This window comes from Tetrao urogallus (genome assembly GCF_951394365.1).
Source record: "Tetrao urogallus genome assembly, chromosome: 1".
Taxonomy (NCBI): domain Eukaryota; kingdom Metazoa; phylum Chordata; class Aves; order Galliformes; family Phasianidae; genus Tetrao; species Tetrao urogallus.
The window spans coordinates 158,417,369-158,433,092 of record NC_136813.1 but is presented as its reverse complement, the minus strand read 5'-3'; the positions used below and the strand labels follow the sequence as shown (position 1 = coordinate 158,433,092).

The following is a 15,724-nucleotide window of genomic DNA, read 5'->3' as shown; positions in this document are numbered from 1 at the left end:
CCTAAGGTCTGAGCTTTACATCTGTCTACATTAATTCAACAGAACAGTTTGCAGTTAACCACAGTATTGTGTATTTTAATTTTAATTACTGGGGTTTCTTTTTGTTTGTTTGTTTTTGTTTGTTTGCTTTTTAACTCAAACTGAGAGCGTGAGAGTACACTTAAGAATCCAGGCATCCCTTTCCTTGGAACCGTCTTTCAGTTCAAGCCCTGATTACAGTGCCTGATTCAGGCACTGAACACACCAATGTCTGCCTATGGATGCAAGGTATGAGTAGCCTGTTCTGCTGTGAACAGGATGGGTCAGGTCAGCTAATTACCCCTTTTTGCTCCAAGGGTAAACCAGCCAGACCTAATGTTGACAAGCATCAGACTGATTCTTTAAGAATATTCGGGGATGGATACTGGCAGAGGGAAGCTGTGTAATCCAATGCTTAATTAAGATTGCAAAGATTTTCTTTTTCCTAAAAATTTAGCCTCAGTCTTCTGTTCCTTGACTTACATTATTAACACATCCAATTTCTGCAGCAGCGTGGAGAGTGGTTTATTTCTTTTCCTCCTTTCAGTTGTGACTGAAAATCTGGTATCTTGTCCCTGCTGTAGCTGTCATCTTTTTTGAATGTCACTTTTCTTGGGAGTCTCCAGTTTGTCACATTCCATGCGTGGTGTTTGGAAGTGGACATGAAAAGTTTTGATGGAAAAGTTTGATAATATGAAGTATCTATAAAATGGGCACGATGAAGCAGGAAATTTTACTTCATCTGATATTTGTACATCCTAGATGTTCATATGGTGCCTTATGGGCATGATGCTTGCTTTTTAGGGGTTACTGTGTTATAATTTCAGTATTTGAATCTTGTCTCATGTGTAAATCTGTTTCTGTATAGCAGCTGCAACCTAGACGCTTGTTTCCCACTGTTTGCAATTACAACTGACAATATGAAACTTTGAACTTGCTGTTACTGAATTCCCCTGTTTTGCGGTGGAAAAAAAGCCCTGCATCTGATTTAAATAACAGAGTATTCCTCTTTCTGTAAAGATGGCTCTCTTAGCTGCAAGGCTGGGAAAACTGAAAGCTTCTGCATCTTCTTCCTCTATGCTTTTTTTTTTTGTAAGTTAAAGAAAGTCTGGTTTTCTACATGCGGAGTTGGATGTGTTGACATGGGATGTGCTGTTATTACTGTGCAGATATTTTAGGAAGTTTCTAAAACTTGATGGTTGAAAAAAAGATGGGGATTTTTAGTCGCTTTTATGGCAAAATAATATGCTACTGCAAACTTCCAGAGCGAGCTACCATCATATCTCTGTGTCTATAATAACCTTGTGTTCTTTTCTAAAATTTTAGATGCTGGCATCACCATCAACATCAGGTCAGCTGTCTCAGTTTGGGGCAAGTTTATACGGGCAACAAAGTAAGAATTACTTTTATTGATTTTATTAGATGTTCTAGTTTTACGCTCTTTGGATAGGCAATGTGTCGGGTTTGGCATTTTTGGTGATTGTAAAGAAGACTGTGTAATGTCAAATGTGTAACTTCATTTATTTTGGAAAATACGTTTTTGCATTGTCTGTCATCCATTTTTGCAGTGTTTGGTAAACAAAGTGTCACGTATTGACACCGTGTAACTTAAATATCCAAATACAGTCATCCTATAAGGAATATCTGGGACTTAACACACTGAAGAAAAACTAAGGGAGGTGAGCTGGGCCAAACTGAACGTCCTTCAGAAAAGCATCTAAGGGCTAGAGGGAAATTGTACTTTATGGTTTATAGGAGCAAATTAAACCTTGTCTCCCCCCTATGCTTGACAACTCAAATTTAGCAAAGAATTACACTAGGAAGATTGTTTCCTTCTACTCCGCTGTTTGTTTGATTTCATCTCTTGAAGATATTTTTTTCTTGCATCTGCCAGCCTTGTGTGTACTGTTGCTAATGAAGGCATCCTGAGAAACAGTAACACTGTGCAATGCTAGACCTGATGTAAGTGCTGGAGTTAAGAGCTGAACCTCCCTGAAGTTAAGAGGGGCAGACATAGAGAGTGACTCAGAGCACCTGAGTCAGATAAGAGTTTCACAAGTAAACAGGTTTGTGAACATCTTTCATGACTCCACACTTTTGAATGTTTGCAGCTTTCTAGCCAAGTCCATCTGACCCAGACACTAAGGAAAGGTGTCTTAAGAATATTTTAGAGTGTGGATATTTTAATTTGAACACACTAAAAGCTTTGTCTCCCAAGAGCATGGCCTTCGTAGCTTTTTTAGGCTTTCTTCACACGGTTTAGAAAGCATAGTGACTTTAAAATTATTTTTGTTTTTTCTATCCCCGTGGCTGTTGATGTGTGACTGTGTCATACCAGTGTGTGTTTGATTGCACTCCTGGGACTTTCTGGCCAGTCTGAGAGTCAGGTTTGGATTTTGGGTCCCTAATCTGACATTTCAGGCTCAGCTGCATAAAGATGTTGAAGTAGCTGATTATTTTTAGGGGTAACTTTTTTTCATCAACTTTGTTTGTTCAGTCCGGTTATTTGTCGTGTCTAGGTCACAGTCTCTTGAAGATGGAGACTTGTGTGGCTAAAAATTCAGCAGTAAATATTTTCAGGGTTCACTTTCTTCCAAATATGAAGGAACTGCTGTATTCCTGTAAATTCTTATATTTAAAATATTCTGGGAGAGACAAAGCTGCTGTCCAGCTTTAGATTTATAGCTGTCAGTCATTTAGCAAGATGTCATTCTATAGAGTTAAGTTAAACTTAATTTGTAGGCATTAAAAATTAACCACTTAATCAGTTGACAGATTTCTTGACTCGGTTTATATGAAAAACATAAAGCATAAGAGAAGGTTTCTTTGGATGGTTTTGATTGTTGTTTTTTTTGTTTTGTTTATCTGGGATTTCTTTGGCAAATATTTCAGCTGCCCTTGCCAGCCGCAGTAGCAGAATACAGTAGCAGAACTACTCATTAAGAATTCTAATTAAAGAAAAGCAACAACTAGAAGAAACGCTATTAGTGAAAAACTGACTGCGTTTGAACAAATGCTTGCACAAAATCAACCTGAATACAGTAATCACTTTTTTCAGTGTACCATCTCTAGAAGAGCATGGATTTTTTCCTTTACCATTTTATTTTTTAAATTCCAGCTAATCGTTAATTGGTGTGAAGTACTTTTTATAATATACACTTATGCTCATAGAAATTATTCTGATGCAGCAAATTGCCAAAGTATTTACAGCAAACACCTCGATATCATCAGCAATTAATGAAGTCTTAGGAGGCTTGTTACAGTGAGTCACGCTACTTCTTAATCTCAACTGATAGATATAAACTGGAATGTTATCCAAATCCCTCGTTGCAGACTTGCAGTGAATGGTAGGGCAGAACACCGGGGCAGGCAGCGCTTCTGCAAGAGTGAGAGCTCAACAGCTGGGAGGTTTCTTCAGCCCTCATCCATAGCAATAACTGGAGCATATGCTGTGTCCATCCTTTGTGATCTTAGTATTTCATCATGTCGTACGCTGGCATATTCAGCTCTGCTGAAGGGGTGATCTATCATTGGAGAGTGCTGATTCGTCTTAATTTTTCTTCCTTTTGTCTGCAAGATAAGGTTTTTAATTCTCTGAGGCTTCCTCAGCAGCCTCACACTGAAGCGATAGGGCTGTTATTTATAGCTATCGTGTTATAGATGCAAGTGTGTTTCTGTTGATATGTTGCACTAAATGGCTTTCTCTTGTCTTTGGACGTATTTCTAAAACTCCTTGAATACAGAAAAGGAATGTGGAAATGATCAGAAACTCCATAAAGTATTCTGACATTTTGAGACAGGTTATTTTTTGTTCTTCTGAATTGAGATGATTTGTGTGTGTGTGTGTGTGTGTGTGTGTGTGTGCTTATGTTATTTCATTGCACACAAATGCTTGCGTAGAAAATAATTTTGATCACAATGTAAAAAAACAAAAATAACAAACAGGCAAAACCCCAAACCATCTCTGTACGCTTTTAATTGCTAGCTGAAGGTGCTTAAATCCTATTTGCTTTCAGACCTCAAGAAATTAAATTTAACCTGACTTTGGACACTGAAATTGCCTGATCAGAAAGAACCAACTTCAGTTTTACAGAGCTTTACAGAGGAGTGTCCTAGAATATTCATTCTTGTGCCCTGAAAGCCATGTTATGAAATGTGCCTAGTTTTATTTTTTTAGTTACAGGCTTGCATATTTTTTTACAAGCTAGACTGACGTTCTAAATGCTGGCCAAATATGTATCAATTTATTCAAGTGTAATAACCTTTCTTGAGTGGAGATATTTCTTTTCTCGAAACACCGACTTTTTGAATATGTGGATTTCCACGTCCTCGTCAACAAAACCACAGCTCCCCCCCGTTCTATTCAGAGTACATCGCAAAGGAAACAAAATTCTGTTAGTGACTTAAAGAAAAATTTTGTGAGGAGCCTTTCTCAAGTTTGACTAGAATGGGGCTATGTGTGAGATAACTGGGCTTGTAGTATGCAGGCAAGGACTTCATTTTACACTGCACTTTCCTACAGTCTTTACACTTTTTGAGGTTGTCAGCATAAATTGTTTCCATCCACACCTGATGGCTAAGACTTTGTTCCGGATCGCTATGTATCTCCACCCCTCTGAATTTTTTTTCAATAGGTGCACTAGGCCTTCCAATGAGGGGAATGAGCAACAATACCCCTCAGTTAAATCGCAGCTTATCACAAGGCACTCAGTTACCGAGCCACGTAACGCCAACAACAGGGGTACCAACAATGTCACTTCACACGCCTCCATCTCCGAGCAGGTATTTATTGATAGCCAATGTTTCTGCAATTGTGTCTTTCAGCAGAGCACTTACTAAATGTTCTGCGTATCGTGCCACAGCTACTTTAGACTGATTAATTAAAAAAGAAAAACAGTAATTTTTATTGACCGCTGCCTGTATTGGGTAAGTAATACTGTAAAACAGTAGGATAAGGCTTAACGTAAGACAGTGTTTGATTTTGTATGTAAAGGATAAGTTGCTGGCAAATTCTGCTTCAGAATGTAAGAGTCTGTTTTTTGGTTGTTCTGGTAAACCAATGGTAAACGCTTTTATACGGCTGTTCTGCACCGTGTGAGAACGTTAAGGTAGTAGGTCCTAAGTGCTCTTTAAATAAGAGTTGTAACGCCTCTTCAAATGCATAGTACTTAAGTATTTATCTGACCTGACTGAGGACTTGATTGGTACGCAATGGGTCATCTGGTGTTTCTGAAGAAATCCAAAACTACGTTAATTATAGAGAGTAATCCAAACACGCTGTGTTGAATCTAAGCACAAATTAAGTTGCAACAGCTCCAAGTCTATCCAACATGAGTAATTTAAGTGAGTAACCAAATACTATTGCACAGATTCATCTCTGTGGATGGTTTTTCTCTTTCAGGGGGATATTGCCTATGAATCCTAGGAATATGATGAACCACTCCCAGGTTGGTCAGGGCATTGGAATTCCCAGCAGGACAAACAGCATGAGCAGTTCAGGGTTAGGCAGCCCCAACAGAAGCTCTCCAAGCATAATATGTATGCCAAAGCAGCAACCCTCTCGACAACCTTTTACTGTGAACAGGTAAGGCTGTTTGGTCAGACCATCCCTGTGCAGCCATGGGCGTGCTTAAGTACTGCTCTCAAAGTCTAGTTTTTTATCCATTAGAATAAAGCTTCAGAGTGCAGCTTTGTGTCTTCCAGTCTTTCGGTACTAACTTTCAAAGCACTCAGTGCTTGTGCAGGCATATTGCAGCCTTTCAGCTAACTTCTCTTTCTGACTACTTAATTTCTACTGCTCCTTCTTTAAAATTTGTGATGTTTCTAGTGTGTTCCAGAGTTTGTTTTTGAATCAGACCTTGGTTTTTGTGTGTATACATCTTGAAAACTACTCATCTATGAGTTTGGGAAGAATTAAGGCAAGTGGTAATCCAGAATAACTATTTCTAAATAGTTATTCTATAAGAACAGTCAGCTGACTTGGACATAGTGTAGACCTCATATTTTACTTCTTTAAGTTCTGGAATAATATGGAAAGCAGTGGTTTACAACTCATCTAAGGTGCTCATTTTGATGCCAGAATTTTCTCAGTTACTTCTGCTTTTTTTTTCTTCTAATTCTGGGCAAGATTGTGGCATCAGAAATCATTGTGCTTTTACTGTTGTTGGTACATTTATGCTTAGTTTATATTGATAACCTTGTAATAAAATGTGTCAATTCTGATTACATAGCATGTAACTGGCTTCCCACAGCTGACTATTTTCCAGGCTTCTTTCCAGAACCTCATGATCCCCGCGTTCCCAGATTGTTGCTCTTTCTTGCCTCATGCCCTAGCCTAGGGGACTGAGCTCCAATACACTCATGGCAGTCAAATGCCACTTCTAACATGGTGTAGTATTTTTACTAAACAAATGAAGGAAAATGGATGCCAGTTATCTGAAACTTGATCAGTCTATTTAATTCTGTATCTCTGATATGGGCATTAAATAACTTCTTTCTTCATCACAGCAATAGAGGTTTGGTAATAGCAGTTTGTGTTCTTGAAGTGTAAGAAGACTTTGGACAGAGGCCACTTTGAAAGTAATGCCTCCTATTTATTTCCATGGAAACTACAACAGATATAGAAAACACAACACCACTGTTTGATAGAGTGAATTCTCAGCTACAAAACACCATTTTTCAACATAGTCACTGCTGTTAGCTGTGGATTTTTGCCTGTGATGAACAAGAGCCCGCATGCCATGCTTGTCAAAATCTGTACCAGCTGAGGTGACCCGCTGCTGAAATGCACCACCCACTACCTCACTGTGCTCACATCCACTGTTTGGTCTCCATAAACATTCAGCAAATGCCAGTAGATGCCATTTTTTTCCACATGGAGGAATTCAATTCCACACCTTTGCTTATCCGCACTTCCACGTAAGAAGCCGTTTTATCAGACTGCCCCTCTGCTGCCATCTGTCACATGGCAACAAAATGAAACAGAATATTCTTGGTATGGTTCAACCCCCACAGCCATACTACCAACATCCACCTCTGATGTTGTGAGCTAACAGAGTAAAATAGGAGGCATTTCTTAAAGAGTAACCCTTGTGTCTTGGCCTTTTCTTTCCTGTGATGTACCAGCAAGCAAAGGAGATGATAATTTAAAAAGATAGTTGTATATTTTAAAGCGTTTGTAAAACTTGAGCATGGATCAAAAAAAAGATCAGTGTGCAGAGAATGATGATTTTGGAGATTGATGTATAGAAAGTACTTGTTTAAATAACATCAAGCTGGAGGAGAGAGATAATGAAATCCCATTCTGTAGGAGCATTTGAATGAAAACCCTTTTCTTTTGTTGTGTTGTATAGCTCATGTTAACGATGACGCAGTTTTTACAAGTTGAAAAGGACATATTACTAGAACAGTGCCAAGTTCTTACTTCACATTTTATTAGCCTACAAAAGTATAGTACACAGCCAATTGTTAATTGACTATATTTAATGAAATGGTGCCATGACATTTGAAATAAAAAAGGTTTTATTTCCTTGAGAGGTGCATGTATTATATAACTTCCATGAAGTGTTTTGAGAATTGTTCCCTTTCTTGGAGCAAAGAATGATTTTAGGTCTTTGAACACACAAAATACTTAACTTTCTCTTTCTTAGTTACGTCAGTAAAACGTGTTGAAAGCTGGGGTAACACTGGTTAACAAACAGTTTACAAGTGTAGGGAAATACGCATCCGGTGGCCTAGTCCCTTTCTTATCACTGAAATTCTTGATCTAGTTAATTCTGATTACTTTAAAAACAAATGAAAAAAAAAAAAAAAATCTTGCATGAGAAGCTTGTCTGTGACCAAGCAAGGTTATATTTCTTCAAGATCAAATTATCTCTGGTTGGTGTTCTCACCAAGTCCAGGATTCACAGAGGATACCAGAAATGTTTCTCCTAGTTCATGAAGTGTCAAAGATTCACATGTCTTTCAAATGCACCATCTTGCTGAAGCAGAGCAGAGTGGAACCATTCTTGACTGTTTCCTTTTCTTGATGTCTCAGTCAAAAGCAAAATATTTAGGGCTTTAAATTAATTGTAAAAATGTGAAGAAGTCATATAAATAAAAATTCTAGTAGGAAAACTTGACGCTTCTGTGCACAGGAACTTATAAAATATCAACTTTTGTCCTCTTACAGGGGGAAATGAATGTTGTGGTTTCCCACAGGGCAGAAATAACAGAATTTCACTCAGCTCTGGGCTACTTTGTGACTGCTTAACATCTTCAGTTTGCACAGGAATGGAACAGGTCATTTGGGTGTTTGTCAGACCACAGCAGTCCTATCTGATTCTTAGATGTCTTCAAATATTTTAACTTAACTGTGTGATACTTTAACTTAACTGGTGTCCTTGTGTGGCAGAGACCATACATTTTGATGGTTGCACACAATAACTTTCCAGCTTTTAATTGAGTCATGACAAATATAATCACATTAATGATTCAGCTACCACCCTCAAATGAATGCTCTCTGGTCTGACTTTTTGCTATTGTCTTTACTGATATTTCATTTTTATGTATGAAATTACTGAGTAAAATGCACATTTGGCATAACTTGTTGGCTGACAGATGTCAAAGGAGTTGTGGCTGTTAAAAAAAAAAAAAAATCAGGTTATTTTGAAGTCATTCCAGTTGCATTTATTCAGCAATGCTCATTGCTGTTCAGAATTTGCAAAGGTTTAAAGGCAAGTAATAAAAAGTTGAGTTTAGGCTAATGTGGCTTAAGATGACGTAATTTAAGTGCTTTTTTTACTTAATGCCTTCAACTGGAAATTATGAAAGTCTCTACTCTCTTTTCTCTGACTTCTTGGATTTTTTTCGCAGTATGTCTGGATTTGGGATGAACAGAAATCAGGCATTTGGAATGAATAACTCCTTATCAAGTAACATTTTTAATGGAACAGGTGAGTTTACTCTTAATTTATGCTGATCTCCCAGTTCAATAGAAAGATTTTGTTTTTGATTGAATAAGCTTAGAAATACTGTGAGTGCAGTTGTTGCACAGAAGTGATGCCTTTAGAGAGCAACTCTGCATGTTCTTCAGCAGATTCTGTAAACCTGAAATTAATGCAGAAAAAGTATTTTATTCTAGCTTCAAGATTCTGTGGAGAAATAAGTGTATTAATGGTTTGTTTGTTTTCCCATGGCATAAAATAACAGAAACAGTGCTATGCCATCTGTTGTTATTGCTTCAGAGTAGTGGCTTGCAATACTCCTGAAAGGCAAAGTATAAGTCTGCTATAGAATAATCACTTGGCTGAAAGTTGTATCTGTTCAGTTAGAAATGCAAAGTAGCTTATGGAATTGAAAAGGAAATGGGAGAATAAAAGTTTCAAACATTACGGAGGATAAACACAACGGGGCAGCGTTTTTAGAGACCTCAAAGTGATCCTTTCAGTCAGTTGTTTCAGTTGTGATTTTTTTCCCAGGGAATTACTCTTCACCTGAATCTAATGAATTAAAGAGATCAGTGTTCTCGTGTAATGGTGCTGTAGGCTCGCAGTGCTTTGGTATTGGCTTGTTGGTGGCTGCCTGCCCAGAGGTGCTGCTGATGTCATAGCATGGAAGCCTTGGCTTCCGAGGGGTTTGGCATCCCCACGGCCTTGTGACATCCTTATGGAACTGTGCTGCTCTCCTCACCCATGTGGTTTTATCACTGCAAACTGAAAAATCTTCCCTTGTTACTCGTGCTGCGTTGGCTCTGCAGTGGTTTGGACTTTACCTTGTCTTGTGTTATCTAAGCAGAAAAGAGCTCCTTGTTGATGATATGGGTAATTATTTTCTTTGAAATCTTTCCTTGATAGCTCCTTACATTTTAAATGGGTTACCTATCCTAATGCTATAGTTTTGATAGTCTGCTTCTATCTCATATATGCAGTGTTTAATTAACAATGAGCAAACAGTGTTAATAAGTACTACTGACTGCATTTGTTTAAAGAAGATCTCTGTTTAAAGAAGATACTCTTGAGAGTAGTGTCATAGTACAGATGTTGTATGTATTTGTGATGATCATAAGTGTAAGAGTGATAAGATCAATTGGAAGGAAGAAAATATATCCAAGATTTTTCTTGTGCATAATGAGGTTTTTCAATTTTTTTTAAAAAGTAAAAATAAATAAATAAAGCCAGAGGAAAAAAAAAAAATGAAAATACGTGTTTTTGTTGTAGATGGAAGTGAAAATGTGACAGGACTGGACCTCTCAGATTTTCCAGCACTAGCAGACAGAAACAGAAGGGAAGGAAGTGGCAATCCAACTCCATTAATAAACCCTTTAGCTGGAAGGGCTCCCTATGGTAAGGTTATATTTCTGAAAACTCTTTGAATGAACGCTGTGTCTACTTGCTCGATTTGCCTTTCTCAGTTCTAAAGACAATAGGAAGCCTTTTCAAAAATGCCAGTATCTTGAGCTAAGTCTCATTTTTTGAAAATCAGCAGTCAGTGTCTTTATAATTGGAGATTCCTATCAGTTTTCTGTAAGTATTGAGACTTACTTGTTTTAAATTCATTGCCAACAGTGGCTGCTAGGATTTTCAGTCAGCGTAGTGTGATAAATCTGAAGCTGCTCACCAGAATTATTTTTAGGCAATAGATTGTTTTCTACTTTGCACGTATGCAGAAACTGTCCAGTACTGAAGAATAAATTCTAGAAATAATGCTTGATTATTAGAAATGTAAACTTTGCACTTCTGTGTAAAAAGTGCACACTTGTAAACATGCTGTCTATCTTCAGTTTTTATTGGTAGTACTTGCTGTAGCACTGTTCACCATAACTCTTATGATGAACATCGGATTTAAAAAAAAAAAAAAAAAGTAGCCTGTAAGCATTGACTGTTGTCATTCAGATTCCAAATCTGTGTCTTGTATAATTCTTGCTGAACAGCTTAAAAATAATAAAAGGAAAGACATAAGGGTGGATACAATTTGGGTCTGGATACTTTGGGTCTGGAAAAAAAATTAGGTAAGTTTAGCATGAAGGACAGTACTTTTTTTGCGTTACTGCTTCAGTAGATTTTGTCATGCATGTTGCGTCAGCTTCTCTGAAAAGTTGCATTTATAACTTATTTTTGTGACACTTGTCAAATTTCCAACTAAATATATCCTAGTCTTTTCCAGCTAAAAAAAGCTAGTGTTCTTCAGAGATAGCTTCAATTCTAATTGGAGTGAAATAATAGGTATTACATTATCTGTGGAAAGTAGCCTCATGGATTGGGTGTAACCAAAACCCTCTGCTTAAGATAAGCTGTGAGAAACAGCAAAAGAAGTCAAACTGAAGTGCTCCCAAATGCAGGCAAAAGTCACTGTCACTTCCCCTTATAAAGACACTGGAAAGTCAAGCTAAGAGTAGAGAGCTGATATGGCTTGTAGTTCACACAAGTTTGTCCATCTCAAAATGAGAAGCCATTACTTGGAAAACTGATGGAAAATAGGAGGAAAGTTCCATGCAGATGAACTTGCAGCATGGGGCTGGAGTTCAGTGTTGAGCTGTACTGCTGCATTAAAAAAAAAAAAGACACCATTTCCGTGTTTGTGGTGCTAGCATACCTGTTTGTGTGATTGTTTGGTAAACTGGGGAAAAAATATCTGTCTCAAAAGTTACCTTGAGCACCTGCTAAATGCAGATTGCCACTGTAGAAGCAATTAAGAATTAGTTATATGAGATGCACTTGCCACTTTCTAGGCAAGTAAAGGTGGAGAATGCTTTTGGTTGCGGTCAAGAAAAAAGGTTTCAAACTGAGCTGAGGCATGCTTTCTTTATGCTTGGCTTATTTCACAAAATGAGCCTTCAAACATTTATTAGATAGAAGGAAAATATGCAATATAGTTAATTCTTGATCAGTACTGTTCTTCCAGTGGAAGAAATCATAGTGACTATGAAAGCAAAAGGTTTACAGCGGAAACGAGATTATATATTTTGTTCTTGAACATTGACCTTTAATGTGTAAGAGTACAATACAAAGTCATATATGTTGTGAGCTACTGAGCCATTTTAGATCTTACATTGTCTGTTAAGAAACATTGAAAAATAGGCCCTACACTTGCTTCTGCCATCTCTTACTGTGCTGATGTAGTTTTCAAACAAGTCACTGTATTATCACTGTATTACTTCTCTGTGTCTTAGAAAAGAATATTTGCCCTTGGGTGGAGGATTTTTGTTCTGTTTTGAACTGGCATAGAAAAATGTTGCTTTTCAGTAGTCAGAATCCATATTCTAATGTGACTGGCCTACTTTTTCAAAATTAGGGTCAGAGCACTGAGAGTTGCAGGCTAAATGCTTTCAGTTTCAGTACTGAAAGTAGGAGTCGTTCATATGTCGCAGGCAGGTATTACATTGCTGATATGTTCTGTTGCGAGTTAGCTGGGCATCTTAAGGATACCTGCTTCTAAAGAGATTAGAGAATGGAGGAAAAAGTGTGTAACATTAAAAGCAGTGTATCCTTGCTTCAGTGGATTTCCTTAAAAACTACTTCAATAATGCCTGCAAAGATTATTTTTTTTTTTAATTTAGATATGCAAAACAGGTGCTTTTCTTGATAAAAGTTTCAGGCTTCATTCTTAAAGCAATGGATTTGTCTATGAATTTAACCCAGAGTGTTTCTCAGCTCACACTTAAATAGAGGCTTTAATCTGTGTGGATGTTTTAAATGAATATGCTTTGTTTCGTTTTACCTGAGTTGTTGGTTTCTTAAATTGTTTCTGCTGTACTTTGTGCACATAAGGAAAATGGGTAGTAAGCAAGATCAACAGCGGGAAATTTTTTTCCTAGCAGTCATTTAATGTTATTCCTGCTTTCGTTTTGACAATAGTTGGGATGGTAACAAAACCAGCAAGTGAGCAGTCCCAGGACTTTTCAATACACAATGAAGATTTCCCAGCATTACCAGGCTCCAGCTACAAAGACCCAACATCGAGTAATGATGATAATAAATCTGTAAGTAAAGCTTCTTCTGCTTCCAGTGTTCAGACTTTTCTTGATTGCTATATTTCAAAATAGGCAGTGGAATATATTTATAATGTAAGGTTTTCAAAGTTCCCCTTTAAATTAATGAGAAATTTTATGTAAGCTGGGTTTCATCTGTCACTGTGACCTTGCTCTGCATACCCTCATGTATTTAGAGTGAGAGGGAGTGAGGAAGAACTCACAAGAATACTTCAAAATTATTTACAAGAATTGACATGTATTTTTAAAGTTCTGCAATTCATAACTTCTTTTTCTGCCAATTGCAGCTCAGTTGTCACTGTTGGTCTCCCTCATTGGTAGCAGTAATTTTCACATCGTACCATCTTTCTTAAAGCTGTCAAATCCTTTAAATGTTAGGTGATAAAATACCAACTTGAAAGTAAAATTATTGATGAGCATATGAAAGCACAGGGAAAGTGGTATTTTAATAGAGACTATTACATTTGTGGTTATGTTGTAGGCTAGTTGCATCTTAAGTATTGTTCTAATTACTGTGTGTTAGATGGTAAGATTTTTTTTTTCTGCTTACTCTGAAAGATCTGTAATTAAAATTGCGCTTTTTATTACAAATTAGAGATAAATACATTAATATTTGGATGACAGAGAACAGCATTCTGCAGTGTTGGACAAAATGTTTTAGTTTGATTGTTTTACTAAGAATTGCAAAATTTGGTTAATCAGTGGTACTGGCAGGTAGGTATTAGAAGTGATACAAACTCGCATGAAAACTGGGAAGTGTAACTTCAAAACAGGTGGGATCTAGGCCTTCTCCTTGGAAACTGTGGACAGATTACAGTGTAGAGAATGTTCTGATCACTTGGAATTGAGTACAGTAAGGAACAAGGGACGAAACATGATTATATTGTGTTACTGCAAATTTGTTTTAAAGAATATTAAAGAAATAATGCTTATGGAAAGTAGCTTTTGTCAGTATGTGGGCTCCTGGAGAGCTATTGCAGTTTTCTTGCCAAACGTAGTGTTTACATCTCTTTCCTGATAGTTGCAAAGGTGCCAACTGTTTGTTGTTTGCACCTGAAATTGGCTTGAGTTATTACCTATTGCTGCATCATGGAGTGTTGTGGACTGCAGGAACAAGGCTATTGGAAAAAACACAGATACTTGGGGCATTCATTGTGTATTCAAACTCAAGCATAAAATATTTTCCAAGATTGCAAGCTGTAGGCTTACTGATAGCTCTTATTGCATGGGAAGTGTACTTTATGAAATGTTGAGTATTACATAAGGTCTGTGAACAGAATACAAGAACTTCAGCTTTGTCACATTTTAATAGCTGATGTATCAGTGTGACTTGAAATACTGTTCAGAACTCTTGGATGAAAGATATGGTCAACCAGTCTTTTCCTTTTTGGATTATTTCCATCATACCAACTCTTCAAATTACTTTTAATAGAATTTGAATACATCAGGCAAAACATCATCCAGCACAGATGGGCCCAAGTTTCCTGGAGATAAAAGTTCAACTACGCAAAACAACAACCAGCAGAAAAAAGGGATCCAGGTGTTACCTGATGGTATGTATCATTCCACTTTGTCCTCTTCAGAGGTTTTGGCAGGCCTTTAGATCATCGTGTTGATTTCTTCACCTCCTGAAAAGAGAAAATTAATTTGTTCTTCTTGCCCAGGTCGGGTTACCAACATTCCACAAGGGATGGTGACGGACCAGTTTGGAATGATTGGCTTGTTAACATTCATCAGGGCAGCAGAGACAGATCCAGGAATGGTACATCTTGCATTAGGAAGTGATTTAACAACACTAGGTCTCAATCTCAACTCTCCTGAGTAAGTTTCTGTCTTTTAGTACTGTCTTCAGTTTTGTTTTTATTATGCTGCCGTTCACAGTAATAGATTCACTTAGTTCACATAAGCATCAAACCCACAAGATATTTTGCTAAATAAAATTTGAAAATGTAATGACAGTAAAATAAAACTTCCATAAACAAGATAATTGTGCCTCAAGGAATACTGAGATTTGTTTTGCAAGCTTTCAGTAAGCCTAGCGGCTTTGCTTATTGTCCTACCTTTTTTAGGACTTTCTTCAAGGAATTAACAGTGTATTGTTAATAAACCTCAGATACACATTATTTTTCTAGTAATAGTATTCCTTGAAGGTATTTATGTATAGATATCAGGAATTTGGGGCATAGATACTAGTGCATCTACAGAGTTTACTCCACACCAAAGATGAAAATATGATCTTACAGTTAACCTCCAGCCATTTGTTTCAGCTCAGTTTAGTATTCAGGCATCCTGTAGAGGTAATGGATGGAAGAGTAATTGCAAGTTCACAATGGTAAGAGAGGTTCTTAGGAATAGTAAAGTGAATCACTAGCCCAGAAAGCCTCTTTTTTTTGTACTTGTTACAGAAGGAACTTAGATTTTTCTCCAGTTTGGGAAAAAATGCCTGTCTTCATGATTACAGTTGTGTGAGATAAATTGAATTTCTGGTACTTTTGCAGCTGAGAATGTCCCATCGTGACTCTTCAGTCATGAAGAATTTTATACCCTTCTCATTGAGGGAGGCACTGAGGGGGAACAACAGGCCTCTAGTTTATTTTAATCTATAAAATACAGTTGATAGGAAATATGCATTGACCTTATCCTTTGATACAGTCTTTCAATGTCCTGAATTTTTGCCTTACATTATGTAAATGACTCTTAATCTTTCAGCAAAGAGAATGCAGAAATGAGCCTTAG

At 37.2% G+C, this 15,724-nt stretch overlaps 1 protein-coding gene across 5 annotated transcripts in view; it reads left to right on the top strand.

Annotated features, from left to right (window-relative positions):
• CNOT2 (CCR4-NOT transcription complex subunit 2) overlaps nt 1-15,724 on the top strand; it is a gene marked incomplete at both ends in the record, with an annotated part of 91,415 nt that overhangs the window by 62,331 nt on the left and 13,360 nt on the right. For 3 of the 5 annotated variants that reach the window (XM_079542465.1, XM_079542466.1, XM_079542464.1), the window contains 8 exons: nt 1,345-1,411; nt 4,653-4,800; nt 5,420-5,602; nt 8,875-8,954; nt 10,218-10,343; nt 12,855-12,979; nt 14,421-14,541; nt 14,653-14,809. In XM_079542465.1, coding sequence (XP_079398591.1) covers nt 1,345-1,411; nt 4,653-4,800; nt 5,420-5,602; nt 8,875-8,954; nt 10,218-10,343; nt 12,855-12,979; nt 14,421-14,541; nt 14,653-14,809 — 1,007 coding nt within the window. The remainder of the gene's footprint in view (nt 1-1,344; nt 1,412-4,652; nt 4,801-5,419; nt 5,603-8,874; nt 8,955-10,217; nt 10,344-12,854; nt 12,980-14,420; nt 14,542-14,652; nt 14,810-15,724) is intronic. The other 2 variants (XM_079542467.1, XM_079542468.1) reach the window with 2 other exon arrangements.